Source organism: Phaenicophaeus curvirostris, chromosome 6, assembly GCF_032191515.1.
Source record: "Phaenicophaeus curvirostris isolate KB17595 chromosome 6, BPBGC_Pcur_1.0, whole genome shotgun sequence".
NCBI classification, from domain to species: Eukaryota; Metazoa; Chordata; class Aves; order Cuculiformes; family Cuculidae; genus Phaenicophaeus; species Phaenicophaeus curvirostris.
In genome coordinates, this window is record NC_091397.1 from 3,067,831 (window position 1) to 3,089,720 (window position 21,890).

Genomic DNA, 21,890 nt, shown 5'->3' on the forward strand with positions numbered 1-21,890 from the left:
ACAAATATAACAAATACCTCATAGCTTACAGTGATTTCTTCTGGCTTTCTATTTTAAATTTTTCCATTCATGATGAAGCAGAAGGAAGATGTGTATTTTAATCCCCTTCTGTCTCTATATATCTAATACAAAATTTTGTCCCAAATTAGTCCTAATTTTGTCCTTAGGCTTTTTGGATACACTAAGCCTGGTTTATATCGGGTGTTTAAAAAAAATATAAATATCAATTGCAGCAAAAAGCAGGACTTTCATAGTGCTATGTGGACCAGTAGCTCAGCAGCCATTAAAATCTTAAGGTATGTTCATGTTCTTAAGTATCATGAACAAATACAAGTCCAAAGGAGGGCCACGAAGATGATCAGAATGTTAGAACTCCTTCACGAGGACAGGCTGAGAGAGTTTGGGTTGTTCAGCCTTGAGAAGAGTAGGCTCCAGGGATTCCTTAGAGCAGCTTCCAGTAATTAAGGGGGCCTAGAGGAGGGCTGGAAAGGGGCTCTTTATCAGGGACTGAGGAGCAGGAATGGGTTTAAGCTGAAATAGTGGTGATTTAAATTAGATATAATGAAGAATTTATTTTCCTGTGAGGTTGGTAAGGAGTCCAGTACAGGTTGCCCAGAGAAGTCATGGATGCCCCATCCCTGGAGGTGTTGGATGGGCAGGTTGGATAAGCCTTTCAGCAACCTGATGCAGTGGAAGGTGTCCCTGCCCATGTCAGGGGGGTTGGAACTGGATGGACTTTAATGTCGCTTCCGATCCAAAACAATCTATGATTCTATGAGTATTGTTTCCTATGCTGGAAGGGGAACATTGGCATCTCCATGTTATCCAGATCATGTCCTAATGGTAGTATGTGACTATAAAATGGTGTTTGGTGGAAATGCATTCCCTCAAGAGCTGTAATATTGTTAAAATCAGTCCTCGACTTGGACATGATGCTAAAGTTGACTTTTTAAATTTCATTAGCTGAGGATGAGTGGAATGACAGCTAAAATATGCTTAAGAGTCGATTATCTTTTATCTCTTTTCTTATTTTCCGTAACGACTATTGGTTAGGATCCATGCACGTAGCCTCTTTAGAGCCACTTGCATATAAGAAGGCATGTCACCCCTTCTAGCAGCTTCCACCTTGAATAGGCAAAGAGCAGACAGGAGAGGCAGAAAGGGGTTCTGCCTTTGCCTCACTCCCTTCAGCACAACACTTCAGTTAACTTCTTCAGTTATTGGACTTTTTTACCCTGCTAAGGCCAGAAAATGAAGATGTTTCTGCCCATACATCTCAAGGACCACCATTTAGGTACCAGCAGTATAGCTAAACAGAGAAATATTTTGTATACCATGATCAGAAACATCCCAAGAAAGTGATCAGCAGGAAGGAATCACTCAGAGACAGACACTGATTTAGTAATCTTAGCATCTTAGTAAATCTTATCTTTTACATCTTTGTGCACGTAAACCACCCAGAGAGATGCTTTTATTTAAATCTCTCCTCAGTTCAACTAGTAGTTCTTCTTTTCCCTTTATGATTTCAAATCACAAGCAGGAACATTAACATTGGTTGGTTAAATAATATAAAACCAATACTAAATATCGCCAGTTAAGCTGATTTTTAAATTTCTGATGTGTAAATTGCATAAACTATTGCTTTGGACAGCTCAGGAAGCGATTCCTTAAGCAAGGGCTGCAGACCCAAAGGAGGTTGGTACATTTCTGATCTGGATCTCAGAACAACAGATGTTCTCCTCCTTTTGATGGTGGATGTAGTCATGAACCTTAGTTGGAATTGGGATAGCAATGGGGTAAAGTTTGGGAACAACTCTCTAAGGGCATATTCCAGCTTTCCTTAATGCGTAGCGAGCTAAGGAATTGAAGCAGCTTGGAAACTACTAGCAGAAAATAGCAGATGATTTAGAGATGGTTTGACCAATATCTACATATGCAAATCCCAGACCCCAAAGGAGCATTTTTACCTTGGAATGTAGAGCAAAGTCTAGTGCAAGCACACATTCATTCTTGCCTTTACCTAAAATAATGTAGTTTTGTGTAATTCAGAGAGGCACCATGGCTGTTATGAAGGCTCTACATAGACATTAAAGCTCTATATAAACACTAGGGGAAAGAGTAAATCACTGGAAATGAGCACCAGAAGAGACAATTCTTTGGAAGGAAAGAAACCTTACAGTAGCTGATCCATTCCTAGACTTCACTGCATCCTCAAAGGGAGAGATTAATGGTGGAAAGATATCTGATCTCCATAGGAGAAGACAATACCAGTCTCCGAAAAAAGAGATCAAAGGATGAGAAAGACTACAATATCTCTGAGTGGATTAGTCTTCCATGGCAGTTAGGCACATGCAATAGGAGAAATGGGCTTGCCTTACACAAGGATTCCTTTCACATTTCTCTACCTCAGTGCAAAAGCCAGAGCAGAGGCAGCTGGAGAGTAGAGCTGGTGACTTTTGGCCTCGTGAGGTTGTGATTAGAGGCTGTTGAGGAGAAAGAGAGAAATTAAAAAGCTGTTGCCTTGAGTAATAATCCCAGTTCAGGCACCTATCATTACCCTTCAGTTAATTCTCTTTTTTATCCCATTGCTTGGAGGTAGGGACAGCATCTCAACAACTGAAAAAAAAAAATTGACTTTGCCTGCTAGCACCACTGAACCAGCTACCTCCACTGTAGAGCGTTAGCTTCCCTGTGCTGGCAAAGCAAACACTGTCTTTACCTTCAAGTTGTCCCATGTAAGAAATGCCACTGAAAAATCTGCAGGTAAAATTGCATGTTAAATGTATAAACTAAGAGCATCGAAGTCTGGCTTTAGGTGTTCTTGTCCCCAGATTTCAAAGCTATTTGATCCAATTTCATTTGTAGCTCATTTTAAGTCAATGTTTGCCCTGGCAGGGAAGCAGAATCTTGGTTTGACACATGCTGCGTGTTTACACAGGGATGCCGATAAGTCCCAAATGCTTTGGATATGTCATAAAATCTAAAGCAAGGCCAGCAGAAATATGCTATTATAATTATGCATCCTAGATTGGTTAGGTTCTCCCATGTCAGTTGGTGGTAGTAGGATCAGGCTGTGTCTGCAATAATATTATGAAGCGTAAAAATAAGTATATTTTGGCATAGGTGACTTGTGCAGGAAATATTACAACTTTCTTTTCCTGTTCTCAAAATGCTTAATGCCTTTTTTTTTAATGTAACAGTTTGCACGTGAAAATACAGAGCTCTGGTCTCAGGAGAGTCTTTAATAAACAAAATAGAGATATGGTACATGTATTCAAAAAGAAGAAGCTGCTGAGTCTACTGTAGAAAAGGGCATTTTGTCACTGAGTTTGATGAAGTCAGGATTTTAGCCAAGGATACTCAGGAAAAGGTTAAACTCCTGGAGTGTTTAAAGTCTTTGGTTGACATTGGGTCCAAAATAACATAGTAGGTGGTCAAAGCAAGCACATGAAATATAGCAACATCCAGAAGAACATTTCTCAGCTGGACATACTGGTTATGTGTTCATGCACTCAAGGAGGTTAATGGAGCTAGGGTCCACCTGGGGGACAGGGCACTGAGGTTTTCCCTGGATCAGAAAGTAAGTGGAGATGGGCATGTGGGTGTGTGCGTTGCGTGTGTACCCCTTCCGAAATGACACGCTTCACCAACAGCTGGAGTGCTCACAAAACTAACCCCACTGTAGCTCCTTGAAAGAAAATGGCATGTGCTGATGGAGTGTGGCTCCCCGAAAAGTCTCATCTTCCTGCCAACTCCATTCCACCCCTTTCTGTCATCAGAGAGGAAACGATAACCACTGTGGTGAAGAGCCCAAGGCAAAGGGGAAGGGTTTCTCCTGCACGTTCTTCATCAGGTCATTCGCCTTCCCACTCCCCAAGAACAGAACTACCTCCAGAGCCAGTTTACGTTTCAAAGATCAGGCAGCCTTTCCACAGGCAAGAGCAGGAGGCAGCAGCGAAGTCTGCTGTTCCCATGCTTTTTGTCACAGAACCAGAAGACAGGCAAGGAGCAGCAGCCAGAAGTGTCACCACAGAGACCAACGTGGAAGAGAAAAAGCCCAAATGGGTTGAAGTGGAAGAAATAATTGAATTCAAGGTGAAAAAATCACCAAAACCTACAAGAAAAAGAGGCTCTTCTCCAGTAAAACAAGAAAAAGATGACTCAGGGGTCTTAACATTCACTTTTCCTAGCCCGAGGCCTAGGCGTTCCCCAGAAGATGATCCAAACACAAACAACTCCAACAATAAATTGGTGGAACAATCAAAATCTTTGCCTAATGACAGTCTCTCTGAAGCCAATATCCAGCCCCTGGTGTATACAACTGAGCAGGAAGGACCTCAAGTCAGCAGTGAAGACAGAAACTCCCCATGTGGGTCTGAACAACTAGGAAATAATCCATTTATGGATTATGGAACTGAAGGAAAGAGCTTCCCACAGGAAACAAGTGCTCACTATGGGGCAGATGTGAATTCCCCACTGCTTGCCTGTGGGGGTGAGCCTTCGGTCTTCAGTTTTGAAACATCTGCTGCAGATCAGCATGAATTTGGGTTCTCACCAGCAAGCCCAGAGGTTAAGGAAGAGGAAGATGAATTGGATGTATGTTGGCCTGTTGAAGAGGGGGTATCCGAAGTAATGGAAGATGTCCTTCCAGAAGAGGATAATGTCATTATAGTTGATGAACCAGAGGAACTGCAGACAGATGACATTAGCACTCGGGACCGCAAAATCTTAACCCACAATGGCAAAGTATTAACTTTGGAGGATCTTGAAGATTACGTTCCTGAAGAAGGTGAGACATATAGGTGTGAAGATCAGAAGCATACAGCAGAGAAACCCTGTGAGATCTCCGTGCTTCAGACAGAGATTAACGAGCCAACGATTGGGAAGCCAGTGCAACTGAACCTGGTGAGACCTGTGGTGCCCAGTCCCAGGCAAACATTTTTCAGCCAGTTTGAGGAGCATGTTCCTGGGGGAGTGTTCATGTCAGCATCTAGAGTAACTGGTGTGCAGTCTGTGGGGCCCTCAAACATCTCTTTCCACGTGAGTGATACCTGCGTGGCAATGACCCCTGGAGTGCATGCAGCAACAGCAGCAGCTTCTCCTGGTCCCTCTTTCACAGTGAAACCGTCCTTCTGCACCGAAGTCCAGCTCTCAGCAGACAACGGACAATCAAGCTTTAAAACTGAGGTTTCCACAAGAACCCTCAGCTATGGGACTGTTGGTGAGCCTGTTACCTTGCACATCAGCACAGAAGACCTTTCCCAAAGCTGAGCAGACACAAGCATAGTTTTCAACAGAAAAGAAAACAGCATTTTAGGACAAAAAAAAAAAAAACAACCTAATCAAAACTGTTGTAGGTGAGGGGAATTTGTGGCAATTACAAGGTAACATGTACAAGGGAATACCTTTGAGGAAAATATATTTAAATATGATATGTCAAGCTTTTCCAGTCTTAAAGGGAACATGTCCACCAGAACAGTTTGTAATTGTAAGAGCTTTGATCAAGGTGAACATATATCATTCCGTAGTGGAGCAGTGACGGCAGGTTTAGGAAAAGCCTAATTCTCCTGCCTATGACAGAAATATAAATGAATAAGTGTGGTTTTGTCCGTGAACCTAAAAAGTATTTCAAGTACCAATTTGTCCATCATGACGTGGAAAGAAGGTGAAAGTATCCAAGCTTTTCAGCATTCTTCAGCAGCCCAGGATAGGAGGGGAGGACTCTTTCCAGCTAACATGATCTCCTGTCAACTGCGTGTGCCCAGAGGTCAAGAAGCTTCACACTGCTTTGACACCAATTAGCTCCATCAAAATTTCTTCATAAACCTTTCAACGTGCACAGTCTGGTTATATTATTCTACACTTCTGCCACAGAATGAAACATATGAAAAAGACTGTACTCCCTAGGGATGCTCAGACCTTTTGGTTGAAATTCTACTTTGACTAAAGTCAATGGTGAAAATCCCACTGACTTGAGGAAGCAAAGATTTCATTATTCTCTTCTGCTTTAACTAAAAAAGAGACCTTTTTAAAATACTGCTATTTTCAAATCCACTCCCTAGATGTCTAAAGGTGTAGGTTTCATTATTCTGCCTTCTAGTGTAGTGGATTTATAAGCCATATCTTTTAAAATATGGGTTTAATTAATGCACACCAAAAGATTAAAGTGTTGCACAAAATGACTTCTGCATCTACAATCAAACGCTAATGCATACAAAGAGCCATAAATATGATCTTTGTCGATAAATATTACTGGAAGAATATTTTGTCTCCTGTACATGCCAGTGCTGAAATATTAATGTTAACAGATTGATGGATAATGTCTCCTGTATGTTCTAAGAGGACACCACTGAGCTACAACAAAGTATTACGAGCAGTAAAAGAAAAGATATCTTTACCATAAATACCTAGTTGAAAGACATATCTGTTAAAAATACATAGGGTTGCTTGGAAGCACTGGCAGTTACAATTGCATCATATTACTGTAACCATGTATGTTGAGCTGTCTTGTAGAGGTACTTTCTTCTGTTGAGTTTCTCTGGAGCTTTGCAGCTCAGCGGAAGGGGAAGGCTAAGATGCATTGATCATGGCCCATTCCTGTTGGCTTCACAAGAAATGGATGATGCTCAGGCCCTCAGTAAATTGCTCAGCCCTGGAAAGCAATGAGCTCACAAGCCCAAATATCAGTCCTGGATGAAGTCAACTGGAGTTTGCTATTGATCTCAGTAGGACCAAGCACTGGCCCTCCCTATCTTACAGAGATGTGGGGTTAAAAGCCCCAACACCTTTTCCCAGCTGAGTTGTTTACCACTGTCACAACCAAAACTGTTTTTATTTAGATGGTGCAGGGAAACCAGAAATGCTCAGACACAGCTGAGTTTCTAACTAGCATGAAGAAAGAGGATCTAGTGAGTTTTTGCCTTAGAAATGTTGATGTGTGATGTTGCCTCAGTGTTTCCCAGCTGGGTAAAATTGTGAAGCAGGGCAATATTCCTGCTAACAGGGATTGAATTCACAAAAGGTGCTTGTAGAGAAGAATACATTATTATTTTCCTCCTAAGGGTGCACCTTGAACATGTGCTAACTAAAATGAACATACTGAATTCACAGTCTTCTATTTCATAGAAGAACTAGGTATTCTTTGAATCATTAGCCCAAAGCAATTAAGATCTGTTTACATTTTCTTTTGACATTTAAGCAAAAAAGAATACATCTAAAGGAAATTCTAAAATCCTATGCAGGACTTTGTTCAAAAAGTGAAAGGTTTGTGAAAAGTTCATTACATACACTTTCAGAATTTAAAAACTATGCTTGTAAGTGATTAAATTATGTAGATAACTAATGAGATGTGTGGGGGTTTATTTCTTTTAAATGAAAACATGCAGCTGTATTGAAAATTTTAATATAAAGACTGTTTTATTAAACTTCCTGCAGGTAAATGGGTATTAATAAAGTGGAAACTTCAGTTTGCTTGAGATACAAAAAGAAAAAAAACACACATAAAAAAATGAAAAAATCAAATGAAAGATATGTTGTTAGATGCTGAGTTTATATCAATAAATGTCTTGCATCAGCTGTCACTGAACTCCCTGAGTTTCTGTCTTCTCTGTTCATGGCACTCAGAATTCCTTCAGCTCATCCACTTTTCCCATCGACTTCAGCAGGAGTTCAGTTGCAACCCAAGAACGTGGCTCTATCTCAGCTTCTTATGGACAGTTTCAGGAGAATTCAAGTGAAAGAACCTGATTTCAGGGAAACTTCCAATCCAGATCAAGGAGTCAATAATTTTGAACAATGCTTGTCTTCTTGGGTCCTTCAAAATACATGTAGTTCTTCTGTTCCTGCTTATTGGCTGAAGGACGCGTGAGGTGGAAATGTTCACAACTGAGACTTTAGAATTGGGAAAGGGGCTGTTCAAGTTTGATGTACCTCAGCTAATATTGAAGTTCCTCACAGTGTGCAACGTCCCTAAACAGGATGGAAACAGGAAGGAAAGTGGTTGTATTAGCAGCATAGCACAGGATGGACATGGATCTGTTAGAGTGAGTCCATAGGAGGGTCAGGAAGATGATCAAAGAGCTGGAGCACCTCCCATATAAGCACAGGATGGGAGAGTTGGGGCTGTTCAGCCTGGAGAAGAAAAGACTCTGGGGAGACCTTATAGCAGCCTTCCTGTGCGTAAACGAGGTCTACAGGGAAGTTGGGGAGGGGCTCTTTATCAGGGAGTGCAGTGACAGGATGAGATGGGGGTGATGGTTTAAAGCTGAAAGAGGAAAGATTTCAATCAGATAGTAGGAAGAGATATTGTCCTGTGCGGGTGATGAGGCACTGGCATAGGCTGCCCAGAGAAGTCATGGATGCCCCATCCCTGGAGGTGTTCAAGTTTAGATGGGGGTTTGAGCAACATGATGCAAAGTTGTCCCTGCCCACGGCAGCGGGTTGGAACTGGGTGATCTTTAAGGTCCCTTCCAACCCAAAATATTCTGTGATTATCTATAACCTGTGTATAAATGTATATATAAACTGTGAATATATTTTCTTTCTGAGAGATATTAAGCGTGTTTTGTGCCTTTCCAAACAGTGCAGTAGCTGGCAGCTGCCCAGCTCACAGGACAGCACTAGTTGGTGGCAATCACAAAAGGAACAACAGGGAATCAAAATATTTATCTAGGGAAGTTATTTAAAGATCTTCCATGCAGCCCAGTGCTGACAAACACTGTTGGGCATTTTGGGATACCATGAGAGCAAAACTCACTTGTTCCAACAACAAACCCAGAGCTAAATATTTCATAGCTGTGCTCATGGGGAGGACATTGAAAACAAAAATCAAGTGAGATGTCTTGAAAAGGGGCTGATCCAAATGTAGCCTTCAACTTTTACCTCCTAGATGCTATCATGGGAATTTGCTTTCTTAAGGCTAGGAAAGGAGCAGCATCAAAACAGCTACAGGACATGCTCCTACGTCAATGTCATTAACAAGTCAGAGCTGTTTATGTGCAAGTGCTCTTATTTTTTCTTGAACCACTTGATGGTTCTAGTTGGCACTCTGGCTTGGCAAGCAAGAACAGGGGGAATTGTCTTAATCTGACATGCGTTTTGTCTGTGTGTACAATTTCTTGAGGGTTTCCCTACATATTGTCTGTCCCTCTGTTGTGCTTCTTCAAGATCTGTGGAATGTGTATTGGGCAGGAGAATGGATGAGATGAGCTCCTGAGGTCCCATGTTCCCATCGTAGCCTAGCACCTACCAGTGCTGACTGGGGATGACACCATGGTGTTTTCCTCCTGGGTGGCTGTTTTGCAAAGATATATGCTTGAAAATCTATTTTTATGTGTGGAAAGCTTTTGTCTTCTCTCTGGCTTCAAGACAATGAGTTTCTTGAGGCAGGAGTTATGTCTTCCTCCACATAATGCTTCCCCATACACAACTGCTGTGCGTTACTGTACAGACCAGGTGATCTTGCTTCTACAGTATCTTGCAAAAATTTAAGTGTCTCAGGTACCTTCTAGTGCACAGCCTAGCAAAAATATTCAGATATGGTGAGGTAGGACATATACATTACTCTGCAAGGAGTAGCTTTTCTTCCACTGTCTCAGATTTACAGGCTTATGGAGTGGAGCAGCCCCCACTTCTTTACCCTGCCCTTCTCCAGAGTTACCAACAAGGCTGGTATCTGCTCACTCCTTCTCCTTCCCTGTGAGAATAACGTCCTCCTTGCTTGTAGGATCTATATCAGTGCAATGGGTCACCGCTGGGTTCATTTCCTTGATCCCTATGAAAGTTTTTTGTGACAGACCAGCCAACATAGTGTTGAGTTGAGAGATGGAGCCTTTATTTTGCTGTCTGGGGAAAATCTGTGTATGTGTGTGCAGTGTGGCACGGTGTCCTCAGTCTGGTGAGATACACCTTTCCAAAGCATGGTGTGCCAGCTTTTCTATTTTAAGTCTTAGCTACATTCCCTCTCACTGGGATAAGCATTTCTCCATCAGCTCTAGGAGGAGAAAAGGAGACAATTGCAAATATTTCCATGGGATGGATAATATTGCTACTTTCTGTTAACTCTGAAGAGAGAAAAGCTGTTCTTCTTGTCTGTAGGAATGACTTCCTCACAGTCAGAGATGGAGAATTCTGTCCAGGCTTCTCTTCAACGCGCTGATAAGGAAATCAAGACAGCTCTAAGGAAACTTGTGGACTCAGCGTCACTGCTGGTGACTCTTCCCCCAGGCATGAGAGAAGGAGCCGGTGGCCTTGGCTTTCCTGGGTCTGTTCCATCAGGCCACTCACAAATGGCAGCTGGGCCCTCTCTGCTAGTTCATGAAGCGAGTACTCAAACCCAAACTGCTGGACATCATGGTAGGTTTGGTATAATCTGGAAAATGTCCCAAGAAAGCCAAAAATATTGAAAATGTCAGTAATTATATTTTTCCCTTCTGTTTCATTGGGCTTTGAGCAGTTGCAGATTAAGAGGGGACATTCAGATCCAAAAAAACAATTACTGTGAGTTGGGGTTAAGCTGAACACAAGTTTGGGGCAGATCTTTCTAGAAACAGGTGGCTGAAAACTGTCTGAAGTAGCGTTTGTTTCATTACCTGCCCAAAATGGAATGACTGGGGATTTTTTTCACCTTTCGTCTTTTGACCCTGGACTTTCTTCAAGTTGTTTTTTTTTTTGGGGGGGCGAGACAGTGGAGTGGGATCCCTCCTTTACATTTATAGAAGTCATTTGGGTTTTGATTGGGTGGAGTGAGTAAGAGAGGTTTCTTTTCATTTATTGTTTGCCATAAACAAGCTGGAAATGTGTTTAACAGCCCTGTATCGACTGCTGGAGACTTTCTAGGATGTTGGACACATTGAGTTTCCCTTCATTTCACTGGCTCTGGAGCCTTGATAGACTCCCTAACAGTTTCAATGTGATTAAAACCAATGATGTACGTGACTGTGTCTTGCCAGGAGAACAAGTCTTTTCATTGTTTCTAGAAAAGAAAAGAAACCAACTGTGATTAAGCAGCAACCTTTCTTTTCTGCCTTCTGCTTCTTCTGTAACAACTTGTCTAAGCTGCCTCCATGTCAAGTCAGACTAACCGTCCTCTACCAGTGTCAACTTATAAGGACTACGTCAAGTAGTCTTCAGCTTTCAAACTACAGATGATGTTTAAAAAAAAGGATATTATTGTATAAAACTTAACAAGGATAGAAGTGTTTCATGGAATCAGACCCAAAATAATGGCATAAAAAATGACGAGGCTTTAGAAGCTTTCTTCCTTTCTAGTAGGAAATCATCTGTGAAAAAAATCCTCTGGCAAAGAGGGATGACGTGGAAAATCATGAAATAAAATGTCAACTAGCAGATTATTTCCTTAGTCATAATTACAGGGATAATAGAACAGTGAATTAGATGGTTTTTCAGTCCTTTCATCTGAGAAAACTAAACGTGTTATTAATATGAAGAATTACTTCAATAGGATGGAGACTCGACAACTGTCCCTATGTTCGCGTGCTTTGAATAAAAAGAAGGCTAGTAGTTCAATACTGCTGGCAATAGGAAAGCACAATCCCACCAACCTGGGATCTCTGGCCCTGCCAGCAATACCATGAATTACCATGAATAACCATGTTTTCAATCCTAATACAGTTGTTTTATGTGATTTCTAGAAACTGCTGTTTTTTTCCAAAACCAGCCAGCACCAAACATCCCCAAGAGTGCTCCCCAAAAAGACCCTTCCTGCTAGGGAGAAAACTCCTCTTGATTTAATCTTTTCTCCTCAGATGAAAAAAAAGATAATGCCCTTTATCCCATGCAGTAACTCCAATGGGCAATAGCAAAGTCAATCTGATACTTTTGGAATAAAATGTAAAAACAGTTTTTGAAGACAAGTCTGATAAAATAATTAATAATAAAAGAACAACAATACCTGAACCACTATTAAGCTGCAGAATCTTTTTATTTTAGTGTTCCTCTAAGCCTGAGATGCCAAACATTATTCTGATGAACTTAAGACTTGTACAAAGCACTTCTCAAAGAACCCAGTGAAAAGCTACCAATGCTGACGCTATCACCAGGTCCTTCCGATTAGCATATCTCCATATTACCTCCACATCAGTTGTACCTTCAGCCAAGGCCAACCTGGGCCACCAGTTTATATTGATTTAAGTTTGCTCATTCCACTGGTACTGTCTGTGATTGCACCAGTGAGTCAAGAGTTGTCATAATGCAAAGTTTTTCTGAAACATCCATGTGTCTGAAGGTAACGCTGGGCATCCCTGGATGTATTTAAAAGATGTGCATACGTGGTGCTTCAGGACATGGTTTAGTGGTGGACCTGGCAGTGTTAGGTAAACCATTGGACTTGATAATCTTAAGGGTCTTTTCCAACCCAAATGATTCTATGGTTTCATCACAGTAATAGTTCCTACAGACTGTCTTTCTTATTTGTATCTCTGTGTGTTTCCTGACAGAAAAGTTAGTTTCGCCCAGTCAGCGAAGTGTCATCATTCAATCTCTGATGTTATTCAAGCCCTTTGCTTCATGTGATCTTCTAAAAAAGGCCAAAATCTTCTTGTAGCTTCAGCTGAGGTCAGATGGACTCAGTTCTGACACAAGGCAGACTAGAGATGGCTCCAAAGGTGTGCTCTGGCTTTCAGGTGTGCCATCATAGGTGACATATCTAACTTACCCTATTTCTGCTGCTAGGCAAAGCACAAAAGCAGATTCTAGCTGAAGAACCAAGTGGACCAAAGCCTGGTCCTTCCCATGTAGAGAGAGAAGCTGGAGAAGAAAGCACTCAGGAACGCACTGTCCCTATTACCAGGTAAACATCCATCCCAAGACAGATTTCTGAGTGTGGCAGACTGTTGGAAGAAAAGCAATTCCTCTATGATGAAGGAAGGAAGTGGTGACTTGAACTGATTCTTGTAGATTTGTTACTATTTTTAGGATCCTGTTCACACATGCATTCTGCAAGAAGGATAGAAAAGTCTGGAAGAAAATTAATTCCCCCCAGACAAAATTCTCCTTGTATTAACTTTAAGTAAATAATTATTCATCTTGTGGTTAAACGCACAGATCAATGGCAGGGCATGATCCTGTATCTCTGTAATTGTATATGACTGTGGAATGATCTTTTCTTTTGGTCTTCATGAAAGAACATCTCCAGCCGTGGGAGCAGGAGACTGGTACAGAAGAGAAGGAGATGTGCTCTGGGATGTACACAGTGAAGTTTATATTGAGACTACAGAAAGAAGATGTGTGTATAAGACTGAGGAGAAGACCCCAACAAGTAAGCAAGAATCTTGTTTCCCTTTCCTACATCCCATGATTGTCATTGCCTTTTCTTTTGGTTATAGCTCTTCATGATTTTTTTGTCAAATACTTCCATTTTGGGGGGCAGTAACTTTTTATTCAGCAAAATATAACAGATAAATGTGAAGATATAAAGCATAAAAGTAATGCCAGTATAAAGAAACCCAAATATATCACTATATCTTTTGATTTGACACTAAAGTAATGTCATATTCTAAATATCAAGCCCTGTAAATCCCATTTGAGTAACTCAACCTACATCAGCACATCATGAGCAAAGTTACGGTATTGTGCACACTGCAAACCCTTGTGTCTCACCAGGTCCTCCCTATATGCAAGTGACAATAGAGGATGTGCAGGTGAATTCTGGGGAGCAAGCCAAATTTCAAGCAGTCATTGAAGGAACGCCTCAGCCTACTGTTTTGTGGTTTAAGGTAAGTGCAAGCATTTCCCTGGCTAAGAATAAGGACTACAGAAAAGACTGTAGAGCAGTATTTCTCTGCCAAATTTCTTTTGTTATTTCATCCCACACCTTTCACATTGATGCTGAGTCATATCTATAGACTTTGTTGAATGACCTGCAGTTCTTACTGGAACCACAACCTTACTTCTCACCCTATGTTGTCTCTGCTGTCACTGCGTCTCGTTTCACAGAGAGGGGAAGCAGTGAGGGACTGTATTTTGATATATTCTTTTATATATGTTGTTGCTCTTATTCTCTCTTCTTTTATTGTTCTCTTAAGACTTTTTTATCTCAGCCCTCATCCTACCAAGTGGAGAGGGGTGAGAGAGTGGCTACAGACTGGTTAGCTCCCACCTAAACTACAACATACACACAACTTTTGTTTCTTGTTATTTTTTCATGGGAAATGCAAGGATGAGCTACAAATAAAATAACTTTGAAAAACAAGCAAAAATGCAAAGAATCCTCTCCCATGCACACTCATGCGTGCACTTGAACTCACTGAAAAGAGTAAGAACAAGGCAAGAATATATGATACAACCTGTTAATACTCTTGCAATCTTTGACGTTCTCAGCTCAGGGTTATTGCAAGGTAGGTGAACTTTTATCTATTTACTAACTGACAGTGAAGATCTACATGTACTTGTCTCCTCTCTTGCACCCATGCAAACTTCTTATGTGGGTGCCCTTGGTCAAAGAGTTCAACCCACCTCCTTTTGGCTCTTGTATATATATTTACCCCTAGATTCATGTGTTGGCTCCTATATCTTCTACAAGGAAAAGTTAATCCCTGCCCACCCACTAGGCTATTCATAATTTTGTACAGCTCTATCATGTCATCTTGTTGGAGCCTCCCTTCCAGGCTGTAGAGCCCCAACTCGCTCTGTAAATCTTCATCTGGAAGCTGTTATAGAAAGAACATTTCAGTGACAGTACCACATCCCACACAAACCAAAGATTTATAGGATGATGCTCTCTGCCTTGTCATTTCTTCCCTAATAATTTCTAACATCTGGTACTTTTGACTGTTACCAAGCACTGGGCTGGTGCTGCCATGATGTGATTTACTGTAACTCAAAGTTTTGCTCCACTGTAATAAGGAACAGCCCAGAGACTGGCATTTCATGTAAGGGAATAGGGTTGCATCTCTATATTTATTTTATCATATACATTTATCTGGTGTTTTACTGCACGGTGAGGCCATCTTGTAAGGTCCTTCTGCGGGTCTTCATAATCTACACCCTGTGTCACATGTACTCCCTCCTGTACCCCTCTTTTCATATCAGTTAGGAATATATTAGGCAGCAAAAGTGCCAGGACAAGCTGGATTCTGGGCAGGAGCAAAGTATGTGATCCTCATGCTCCCTGGGCTGGCAGCATAGGGATGGTGCATGGGAAGAGCTGAAGAATCATAGAATCATAGAACAGTTTGGATTGGAAGGGACCTGAGAGATCATCTAGATCCACCCCCCCAGCACAGGCAGGGGCATGTCCCACCTGGATCAGAGTACTCAAAGCCCCATCCAACCTGGCCTTGGACACCTCCAGGGATGGGACATCCACAGCTTCCCTGGGCAACTTCTTCCATTTTCCCACCACTCTCATAGTGAAGAAATTTCTCCTTATATCTAGTCTAAATCTGCCCCTCTCCAGTTTACAGTCATTGCCACTAGTCCTATCACATAAAAACCACATAGTCCTGATATTCTCTCCCAACCCTGTATTTAAAACAAATGGGTTGTGAAACAAAAATGCTGTTGGGTAATGTGAAAGCAAAGAAAGAATTAGCCATGGGGTATTTCTTCAGCTAGGATTTTGTTAGTGATATTCAGTAGCCTAAAAGGTCTATGTTGTATCTTTGCTCCTGTGTGTCATTTTTTTGAAGGGAAGCAACATTTGTTTTCATCTTGATTTTCCCAGAGTCAAAATGTCATGTCACTCTTTCAGGGCACCTCATTGCTGGCAGACAGTGACAGAATCCATCAAGGGAAGCAGGGAACAACCTACTTCTTAATCGTGGACAATGCTGTCTTGGAAGATGGTGGCGTTTATACCTGTGTTGCCAAAAATACTGGAGGGGAAGTGTTGTGCAAAGCAGAGCTTATTGTACATGAAGGTAATGCCATTCTTTCAGTTGCTCCCATAGCCATGTCAATGTGTACTCTATCGCAGTCGTCTTCGGGTACCCATATGGCCTCTGCCCTGTATTCCTGCATAGGATTTTTATATTACCAGTATGGCAAGGTCCAGTATAAGGGCAAATGATCTGATCACCTGCATATATATATATAAAGAGAGATTTCTTTTCTTCTGGTTCAGCCTACAACATTAACTGGTAGAATGGGCCACAGAACTAAGTGGGGCCATGTCTCTGGTGGTGTTCTGCTCTTTAGCCTGGCTCTTCATAGAATCATAGAATAGAATCACCAGGTTGGAAAAGAATCACCGGATCATCGAGTCCGACCATTCCCACCAATCACTAAGGGCCTGGAGGGATAGGAAAAGGGAGAATGGCTTTAAATTGGAAGGGGGAGGATTTAGATTAGACATTAGGGAGAAATTCTTCACAATGAGGGTGAAGACCCTCATTGACTCAGGTTGCCCAGGGAACCTGTAGATCATAGAATCATAGAATAACCAGGTTGGAAGAGACCCACCGGCTCATCGAGTCCAACCATTCCTATCAAACACTAAACCATGTCCCTCAGCACCTCGTCCACCTGTGCCTTAAACCCCTCCAGGGAAGGTGACTCAACCACCTCCCTGAGCAGCCTCTGCCACTGCCCAATGACCCTTTCTGTGAAAAATTTTTTCCTAATGTCCAGCCTAAACCTCCCCTGGCGGAGCTTGAGGCCATTCCCTCTTGTCCTGTCCCCTGTCACTTGGGAGAAGAGGCCAGCTTCCTCCTCTCCACAACCTCCTTTCAGGTAGTTGTAGAGAGCAATGAGGTCTCCCCTCAGCCTCCTCTTCTCCAGGATAACCACCCCCAGCTCTCTCAGCCACTCCTCATAGGGTCTGTTCTCCAGCCCCTTCACCAGCTTTGTTGCTCTTCTCTGGACTCGCTCCAGAGCCTCAACATCCTTCTTGTGGTGAGGGGCTCATAGCAGATGAAAACACAGCCCCAAAGTTCATGACGACAGGTTCTGTCATTGAACAGCTTCACTTAATTCTATGCAAAAGTTTAGAGGACCTTCATAATTTTTTCTTCCTTAAATTGTCCTGCAATAACTTGTCATGCTATTAGCAAGGCGTTGTTGTCTGAATATTAACACTCCTCTTTTCCTTCATTTCCAAAGCTAAGAAAGACCAAGCAGCAAAGAAAGTGGCAACCAGGAGAAAGCTCCATTCTCTTTATGAGGTTAAGCAGGAGATTGGAAGGTAAATGAACTTTTAACTTTATATTTTGACTAATGGATAATACCTAATTGCCCGCCTGAGGTGTCATGCATGTGTAACCAGAGGTAGAGGTGAGCCCAGCACTGGAAAAGTCTGAAAAGTTGAAAATACTGGCAGAGGTAGTAGGTCACCCCATCACAGGTTTGCTGGAAACACTTTCCTAAGGTTTCTGACAGAGGGCAGGAGGGTCCATACAGGCCATATATCCAGGTAACTCCAGCCTTTTTCAGGCAGGATAGGTGCCCAGGTACGTCTCCTAAGCAACATTAGCACCACAAGTCCACAGTGATGTACTTACAAGCTCCATGTCCATCTAAGCGACTCAAGAGCATCAACTTCTGCTAGCACAAAGCTCTATTACCTGAAACAGATTTTCCCTAATTTCTCTTTTAACTTGCTTGGTTTTGGAGACAGCCAGGAGAGGGCAATAGCAGCTCACATACAGGAAGGTGGGTACGTTTGAGAATTCAAGCCCTGAGCAGCAGGGAGCTGTCAAAGGCTTGGGACGTGGAAAGGTTTACACGTGCTGTGCAGAGGGCTTTGAACCAAGTCTGAGAAGAGCTTGTCCTTTGATTTCACACAGAGGCTGCTTCAGCTTTGTGAAACGAGTTGTACATAAAGGGAACAGAGTGTCTTGCGCTGCCAAGTTCATACCTCTACGAAGCAAAACGAAGGCTCGAGCGCATCAAGAGAGGGATATTCTTGCCTCCCTGTCCCATGACAGAATTACCAGGCTCCTGGATCAGTTTGAAACGCGGAAGACATTGATTTTGATTCTGGAGTTGTATCCTTTTCTGTGCTGCTTCTACAAGGAGCTTTGGAAGTTTGTTTATTAAATAACTGAGTAATAAATCCTTCCCAGATTTTGCCTGAGATAAAAGAACAGACATAATCTTTCTCTGCAGTGCAGGATGGCTTAGCTCCCTGAGCTATTCCCTGTTACGTTTCTCTGCTTTAGAGAAAGGCATGATTGTTGCATGCACAAATGTGAACATGTTAAGCACCAGATCTCTTTTCTGAAATGTCTGGAAGTGGACTTTGTTCCTGTGAGACCCAGTCCGGTGAACAGCAGGAAAAGGCAGTGCAGAGCTCAAAAGTCCATAACCAACAGGTAGTGTAGGGAGCACAAGTTTAGAGCAGCCCAGTTCTATTACACTTCTGCAAGAAGGACACTTACGCAACAGAGATTTTAATGAATTACACACACATCCCATTGCCTGAGATAGAGGTGGTTACAAAGTAAACATAAACATTTAACTGTAATAGTGTTTTCCCTTAATGCCATTGTCAGATGCTCCAGCGAAGAGCTCCTTGACAGGTTATTCAAGAAGAGTGTGGTCACTGAAGCAGAGGTAACCTCTCTTTCTTATTTTAAAGTCCAGTATTGGTGGGTACTACCAAGCTTCCAGGTGCATTTTCCTTTTTGAGGAATATCTTTGAACCAGTGGTAATCTTTTAAAACAGAATAAGCCTTTAAGGCATTTCCCCATCAGTTTTCATTATTAAGTTGAGTTTCTTAAGGGAACAACTAGAAACAGCCAGTGATTTTGACCAGCAGCATTTCATTCAGCCTAATAAAGATGATATTTGCTCTGTTATCATAATTTCTTTGCTATCTGATATCTTTGCTATCACCTGGATCTCCTGTATTTCCACTGGTTTAATAATGCTCTGTTCCCTCACAACTATACTTCTATCCACTCCCTTTCAGTCTCCAAACCGAGGGCTGAAATTACAGTTTCTAAGGGTATTTTTGAGGTTCTTGGTGCTCAACATTCAAAATATTTTGTATCTCTCATCTAGTAGCCAGATGTCCCATATTTATTGGTAAAATTGATTTATCTTACAATTATTCAGAGGGAACTATCATAGAATCATAGAACAGTTTGGCTTGGAAGGACCTCTAAAGATCAAACGTGAGCTAACACTATAAAATGTCAAAGGCAGAGGACTTCCAATAGCTGAAGCTACCTGTAAATCTTCACTCCTTGTTTAGTCATAGTCAGACTGGACCTACATGTGGTCAAGAAAATAAGTTTTCAACACAGTTTTAAAATGTATTTGTGTTTTAAATGCATTTGCCTGACTTACAACGAGGCAGAGATGAGTTTGAATTAGATAAGTCAGACAGTTCATAAGGTTCATCAAACTTGAGGCCTTCTGTACCTCTTGTACAGTAGATTTTTTGTTTGTACACTAGATTTTTTAAAGTAAGGCTTTTTTCACATATAGAAGGCTCCATCAGGGCAATATGGTCACAGCTTCATTCCACAGGGTTTGGTTCACCTCTTATTTCAGCTGTAAGGCCAATATCAGAAGTTCTTTTTTTCATTTTAGAAGTATTTCTAGTTCAATCTCTCCATCACTGATACATTAAAAATGTTGGTGGAATCAAGGATCCTCTTATTTAATATTAATGTCCAATAATTGATTTACTTTTTAGGTCAAATTGTATATCAAGCAAATTTTGGAAGGAATCAAATATCTTCATGACAACAACGTGCTTCATTTGGACATTAAGGTAATGTACAGAGGGAGGTCTAGTTTATCATAGCCTCTTGTCAGGGGTTTCAAGTTATTCTTACTTACAGCTGAGAATATTGCCTGCTTTCAATAAAGTTTTTCCCTTTTATTTAATTTCATTTCCTAGCCACTGAATATCCTCATGGTTTATCCTGAAAGGGAAGACCTTAAGCTTTGTGACTTTGGATTTGCTCAGAAGATCACACCCTATGAACCTCAGTTCAGCAAATATGGGTCTCCAGAATTTGTTGCCCCAGAAATCGTATCTCAGTCACCAGTGTCAAAAGCAACCGATATCTGGTAACCTGTCATCTTTCTAAATAAATTCTGCCCTAGATGGCCTGAATTTCCATTTATTGTTAATATGTAAATGCAGTAGTGATAACAACTAAGGAAACTGAAAGTGGACATTGAGAATCTAAAACCCATCAGGGTTCTTTAAAGCTCCTTCTGTCTATTTTGTTCAACCACAATTGAACAATGACAGTTAATTAATGCAAAGGAGCATCTTAGGGAAGATGATCTGTGTTAGAGGCAGCAACAAAGGAGGATGATCCTAAGGATCTTTCTAGAAAAGGTAAACAAACTCAAATTTTGAGTATTTTGAGTCTTCTCCTCTATCTGTGTTTTTAAAAGGGAGGTTACTTAAAATCACAGAAGAGTTTGGGTTGGAAGGGACCCTAAAGATCATCCAGTTCCAACCCCCCCTGCCCTACCTGAGAATGTGTTTTTTAAATGCTGAAGGGAAAAATTTTAAAGGGTGAAAACAATAGCTTTTGGGATTTACTTTCCTTGGAAGGGTGACGAGAAGGTTACTGAATCAGGTTGTCTAGTGGCAGGAAGAGGGTTTGTGTGCTTGAGAAGGATGGAGAAATAGCAATAAACACCTGACACTTGTTCCCTCTCTCCTCAGGGCTGTTGGAGTTATCACATATTTAAGGTAAATAAACCTCATTAAGTGGCCCTTTTCAGCCCTCCTGTACTTTCGAGCGAGGGATCTGAGTGATACACTGATTCCTCCTATAACAAGGGAAATTCCTTTTATGGTTTTCTCCTTTTCTCACTCCCTCCTGGCTGCCCAGGGCTTTGATCATGGTCTCTGCTTGAAGACCTGACACCTGCTCCCCGTGCACGTAGTGATGAGAGTGGTGGCTGAGGTTCAGTCTTCCCCAGCCTGTTTTAGCCAACATCCTACTGTAGCTGCGCAAAATCAAACCATTAATTTCTGATCTGCGTAGCAGGGATAAATAATTCCGTTAAGTTCCACGTAATGCTGGAGTGAAAGACGCTCTGTTAGTGGACACACTGGTCACAAGCATTGCAAGCCTCATGCCCCTCAAAGCCCTAGTAAGCATTTCTGCTTCTGTCATTTGAACAGTAAATAGAAGCCTAACGTCCGTCTTGTTTTATTTTATGGTTTTCAATAAATTAGCTTAACGTGCAAGTCTCCATTTGCTGGGGAGAATGACAGAGGAACCCTTCTAAATATCCAGAAAGGGGAAATTTCATGGACCGTTCCTGATTTTGTTCACTTGAGTGAAGATGCAAAGGACTTCATAAAAGGGATCCTACAGCAGAACCCCAAGTGAGTACAGTTTTGTGTTTCCTACAGCCAGTGTGTAAAGATGTCGGTGTTCCAGCAGGCAGATCTCAGCTCATCAGAGCTGACGTTGTTTTGAAAAGGAGAAAGCTGAGTGAGATGTGGTACGTTATGCTCTAGTTCTTCCCTATTATACCTCATTCCTCAAAACACAACCTGGCAATTTAAAAAGTTAGCCTGTTTCTGGAATGGTGATGTCCTTAATCCCTGACTCCTCCAAGCAGATGAGTTTCTGAAATGACATAGAGCAATATGAAGAGCAAGGAGTGGCATAGAGAGACTCACATGAGAAATAAATAATAACCACATTCATTAAGCAATTTCAAATGTAAAAGGCAGCTTGAAGGCATGTTTGAAGGCACTTGCTTTTTAATTTAATTTCTATTCTTCCTGCCTTCTGCCAAAGCTATTTTAGCTCTGTCCAGCTAGGGAGTCAAAGCTACTCTCAGGACTGCTCTTGATGGCCTTGAACAGGCTCCCTCCAGAGTGCCATGGGGTCTTCCTGAGGATCTGCAGGGAGTCTCAGACTGAAAACAGAGGATTGTTTCAGCTCAAGGGAAGGAAACCTTGCATTGAAGGCCTCTGTCTGTCCTTTTGGCTTCTCAGCTC

The 21,890-nt window shown here is 41.7% G+C and overlaps 2 protein-coding genes across 2 annotated transcripts in view; one reads left to right on the forward strand and one right to left on the reverse strand.

Annotated features, from left to right (window-relative positions):
* The window catches only part of C6H1orf35 (chromosome 6 C1orf35 homolog), a 404,048-nt gene that overhangs the window by 291,937 nt on the left and 90,221 nt on the right, over positions 1 to 21,890 (reverse strand). The window lies entirely within an intron of this gene.
* Positions 1 to 21,890, forward strand: part of OBSCN (obscurin, cytoskeletal calmodulin and titin-interacting RhoGEF) — a 202,336-nt gene that overhangs the window by 162,004 nt on the left and 18,442 nt on the right. The window contains exons 97-108 of the mRNA XM_069859115.1: positions 10,096 to 10,353; positions 12,691 to 12,808; positions 13,143 to 13,276; positions 13,621 to 13,733; positions 15,710 to 15,878; positions 17,059 to 17,140; positions 17,742 to 17,942; positions 18,450 to 18,510; positions 19,602 to 19,679; positions 19,809 to 19,981; positions 20,595 to 20,621; positions 21,114 to 21,266. Of these exons, the coding sequence (XP_069715216.1) occupies positions 10,096 to 10,353; positions 12,691 to 12,808; positions 13,143 to 13,276; positions 13,621 to 13,733; positions 15,710 to 15,878; positions 17,059 to 17,140; positions 17,742 to 17,942; positions 18,450 to 18,510; positions 19,602 to 19,679; positions 19,809 to 19,981; positions 20,595 to 20,621; positions 21,114 to 21,266 (1,567 nt within the window). The remainder of the gene's footprint in view (positions 1 to 10,095; positions 10,354 to 12,690; positions 12,809 to 13,142; positions 13,277 to 13,620; positions 13,734 to 15,709; positions 15,879 to 17,058; positions 17,141 to 17,741; positions 17,943 to 18,449; positions 18,511 to 19,601; positions 19,680 to 19,808; positions 19,982 to 20,594; positions 20,622 to 21,113; positions 21,267 to 21,890) is intronic.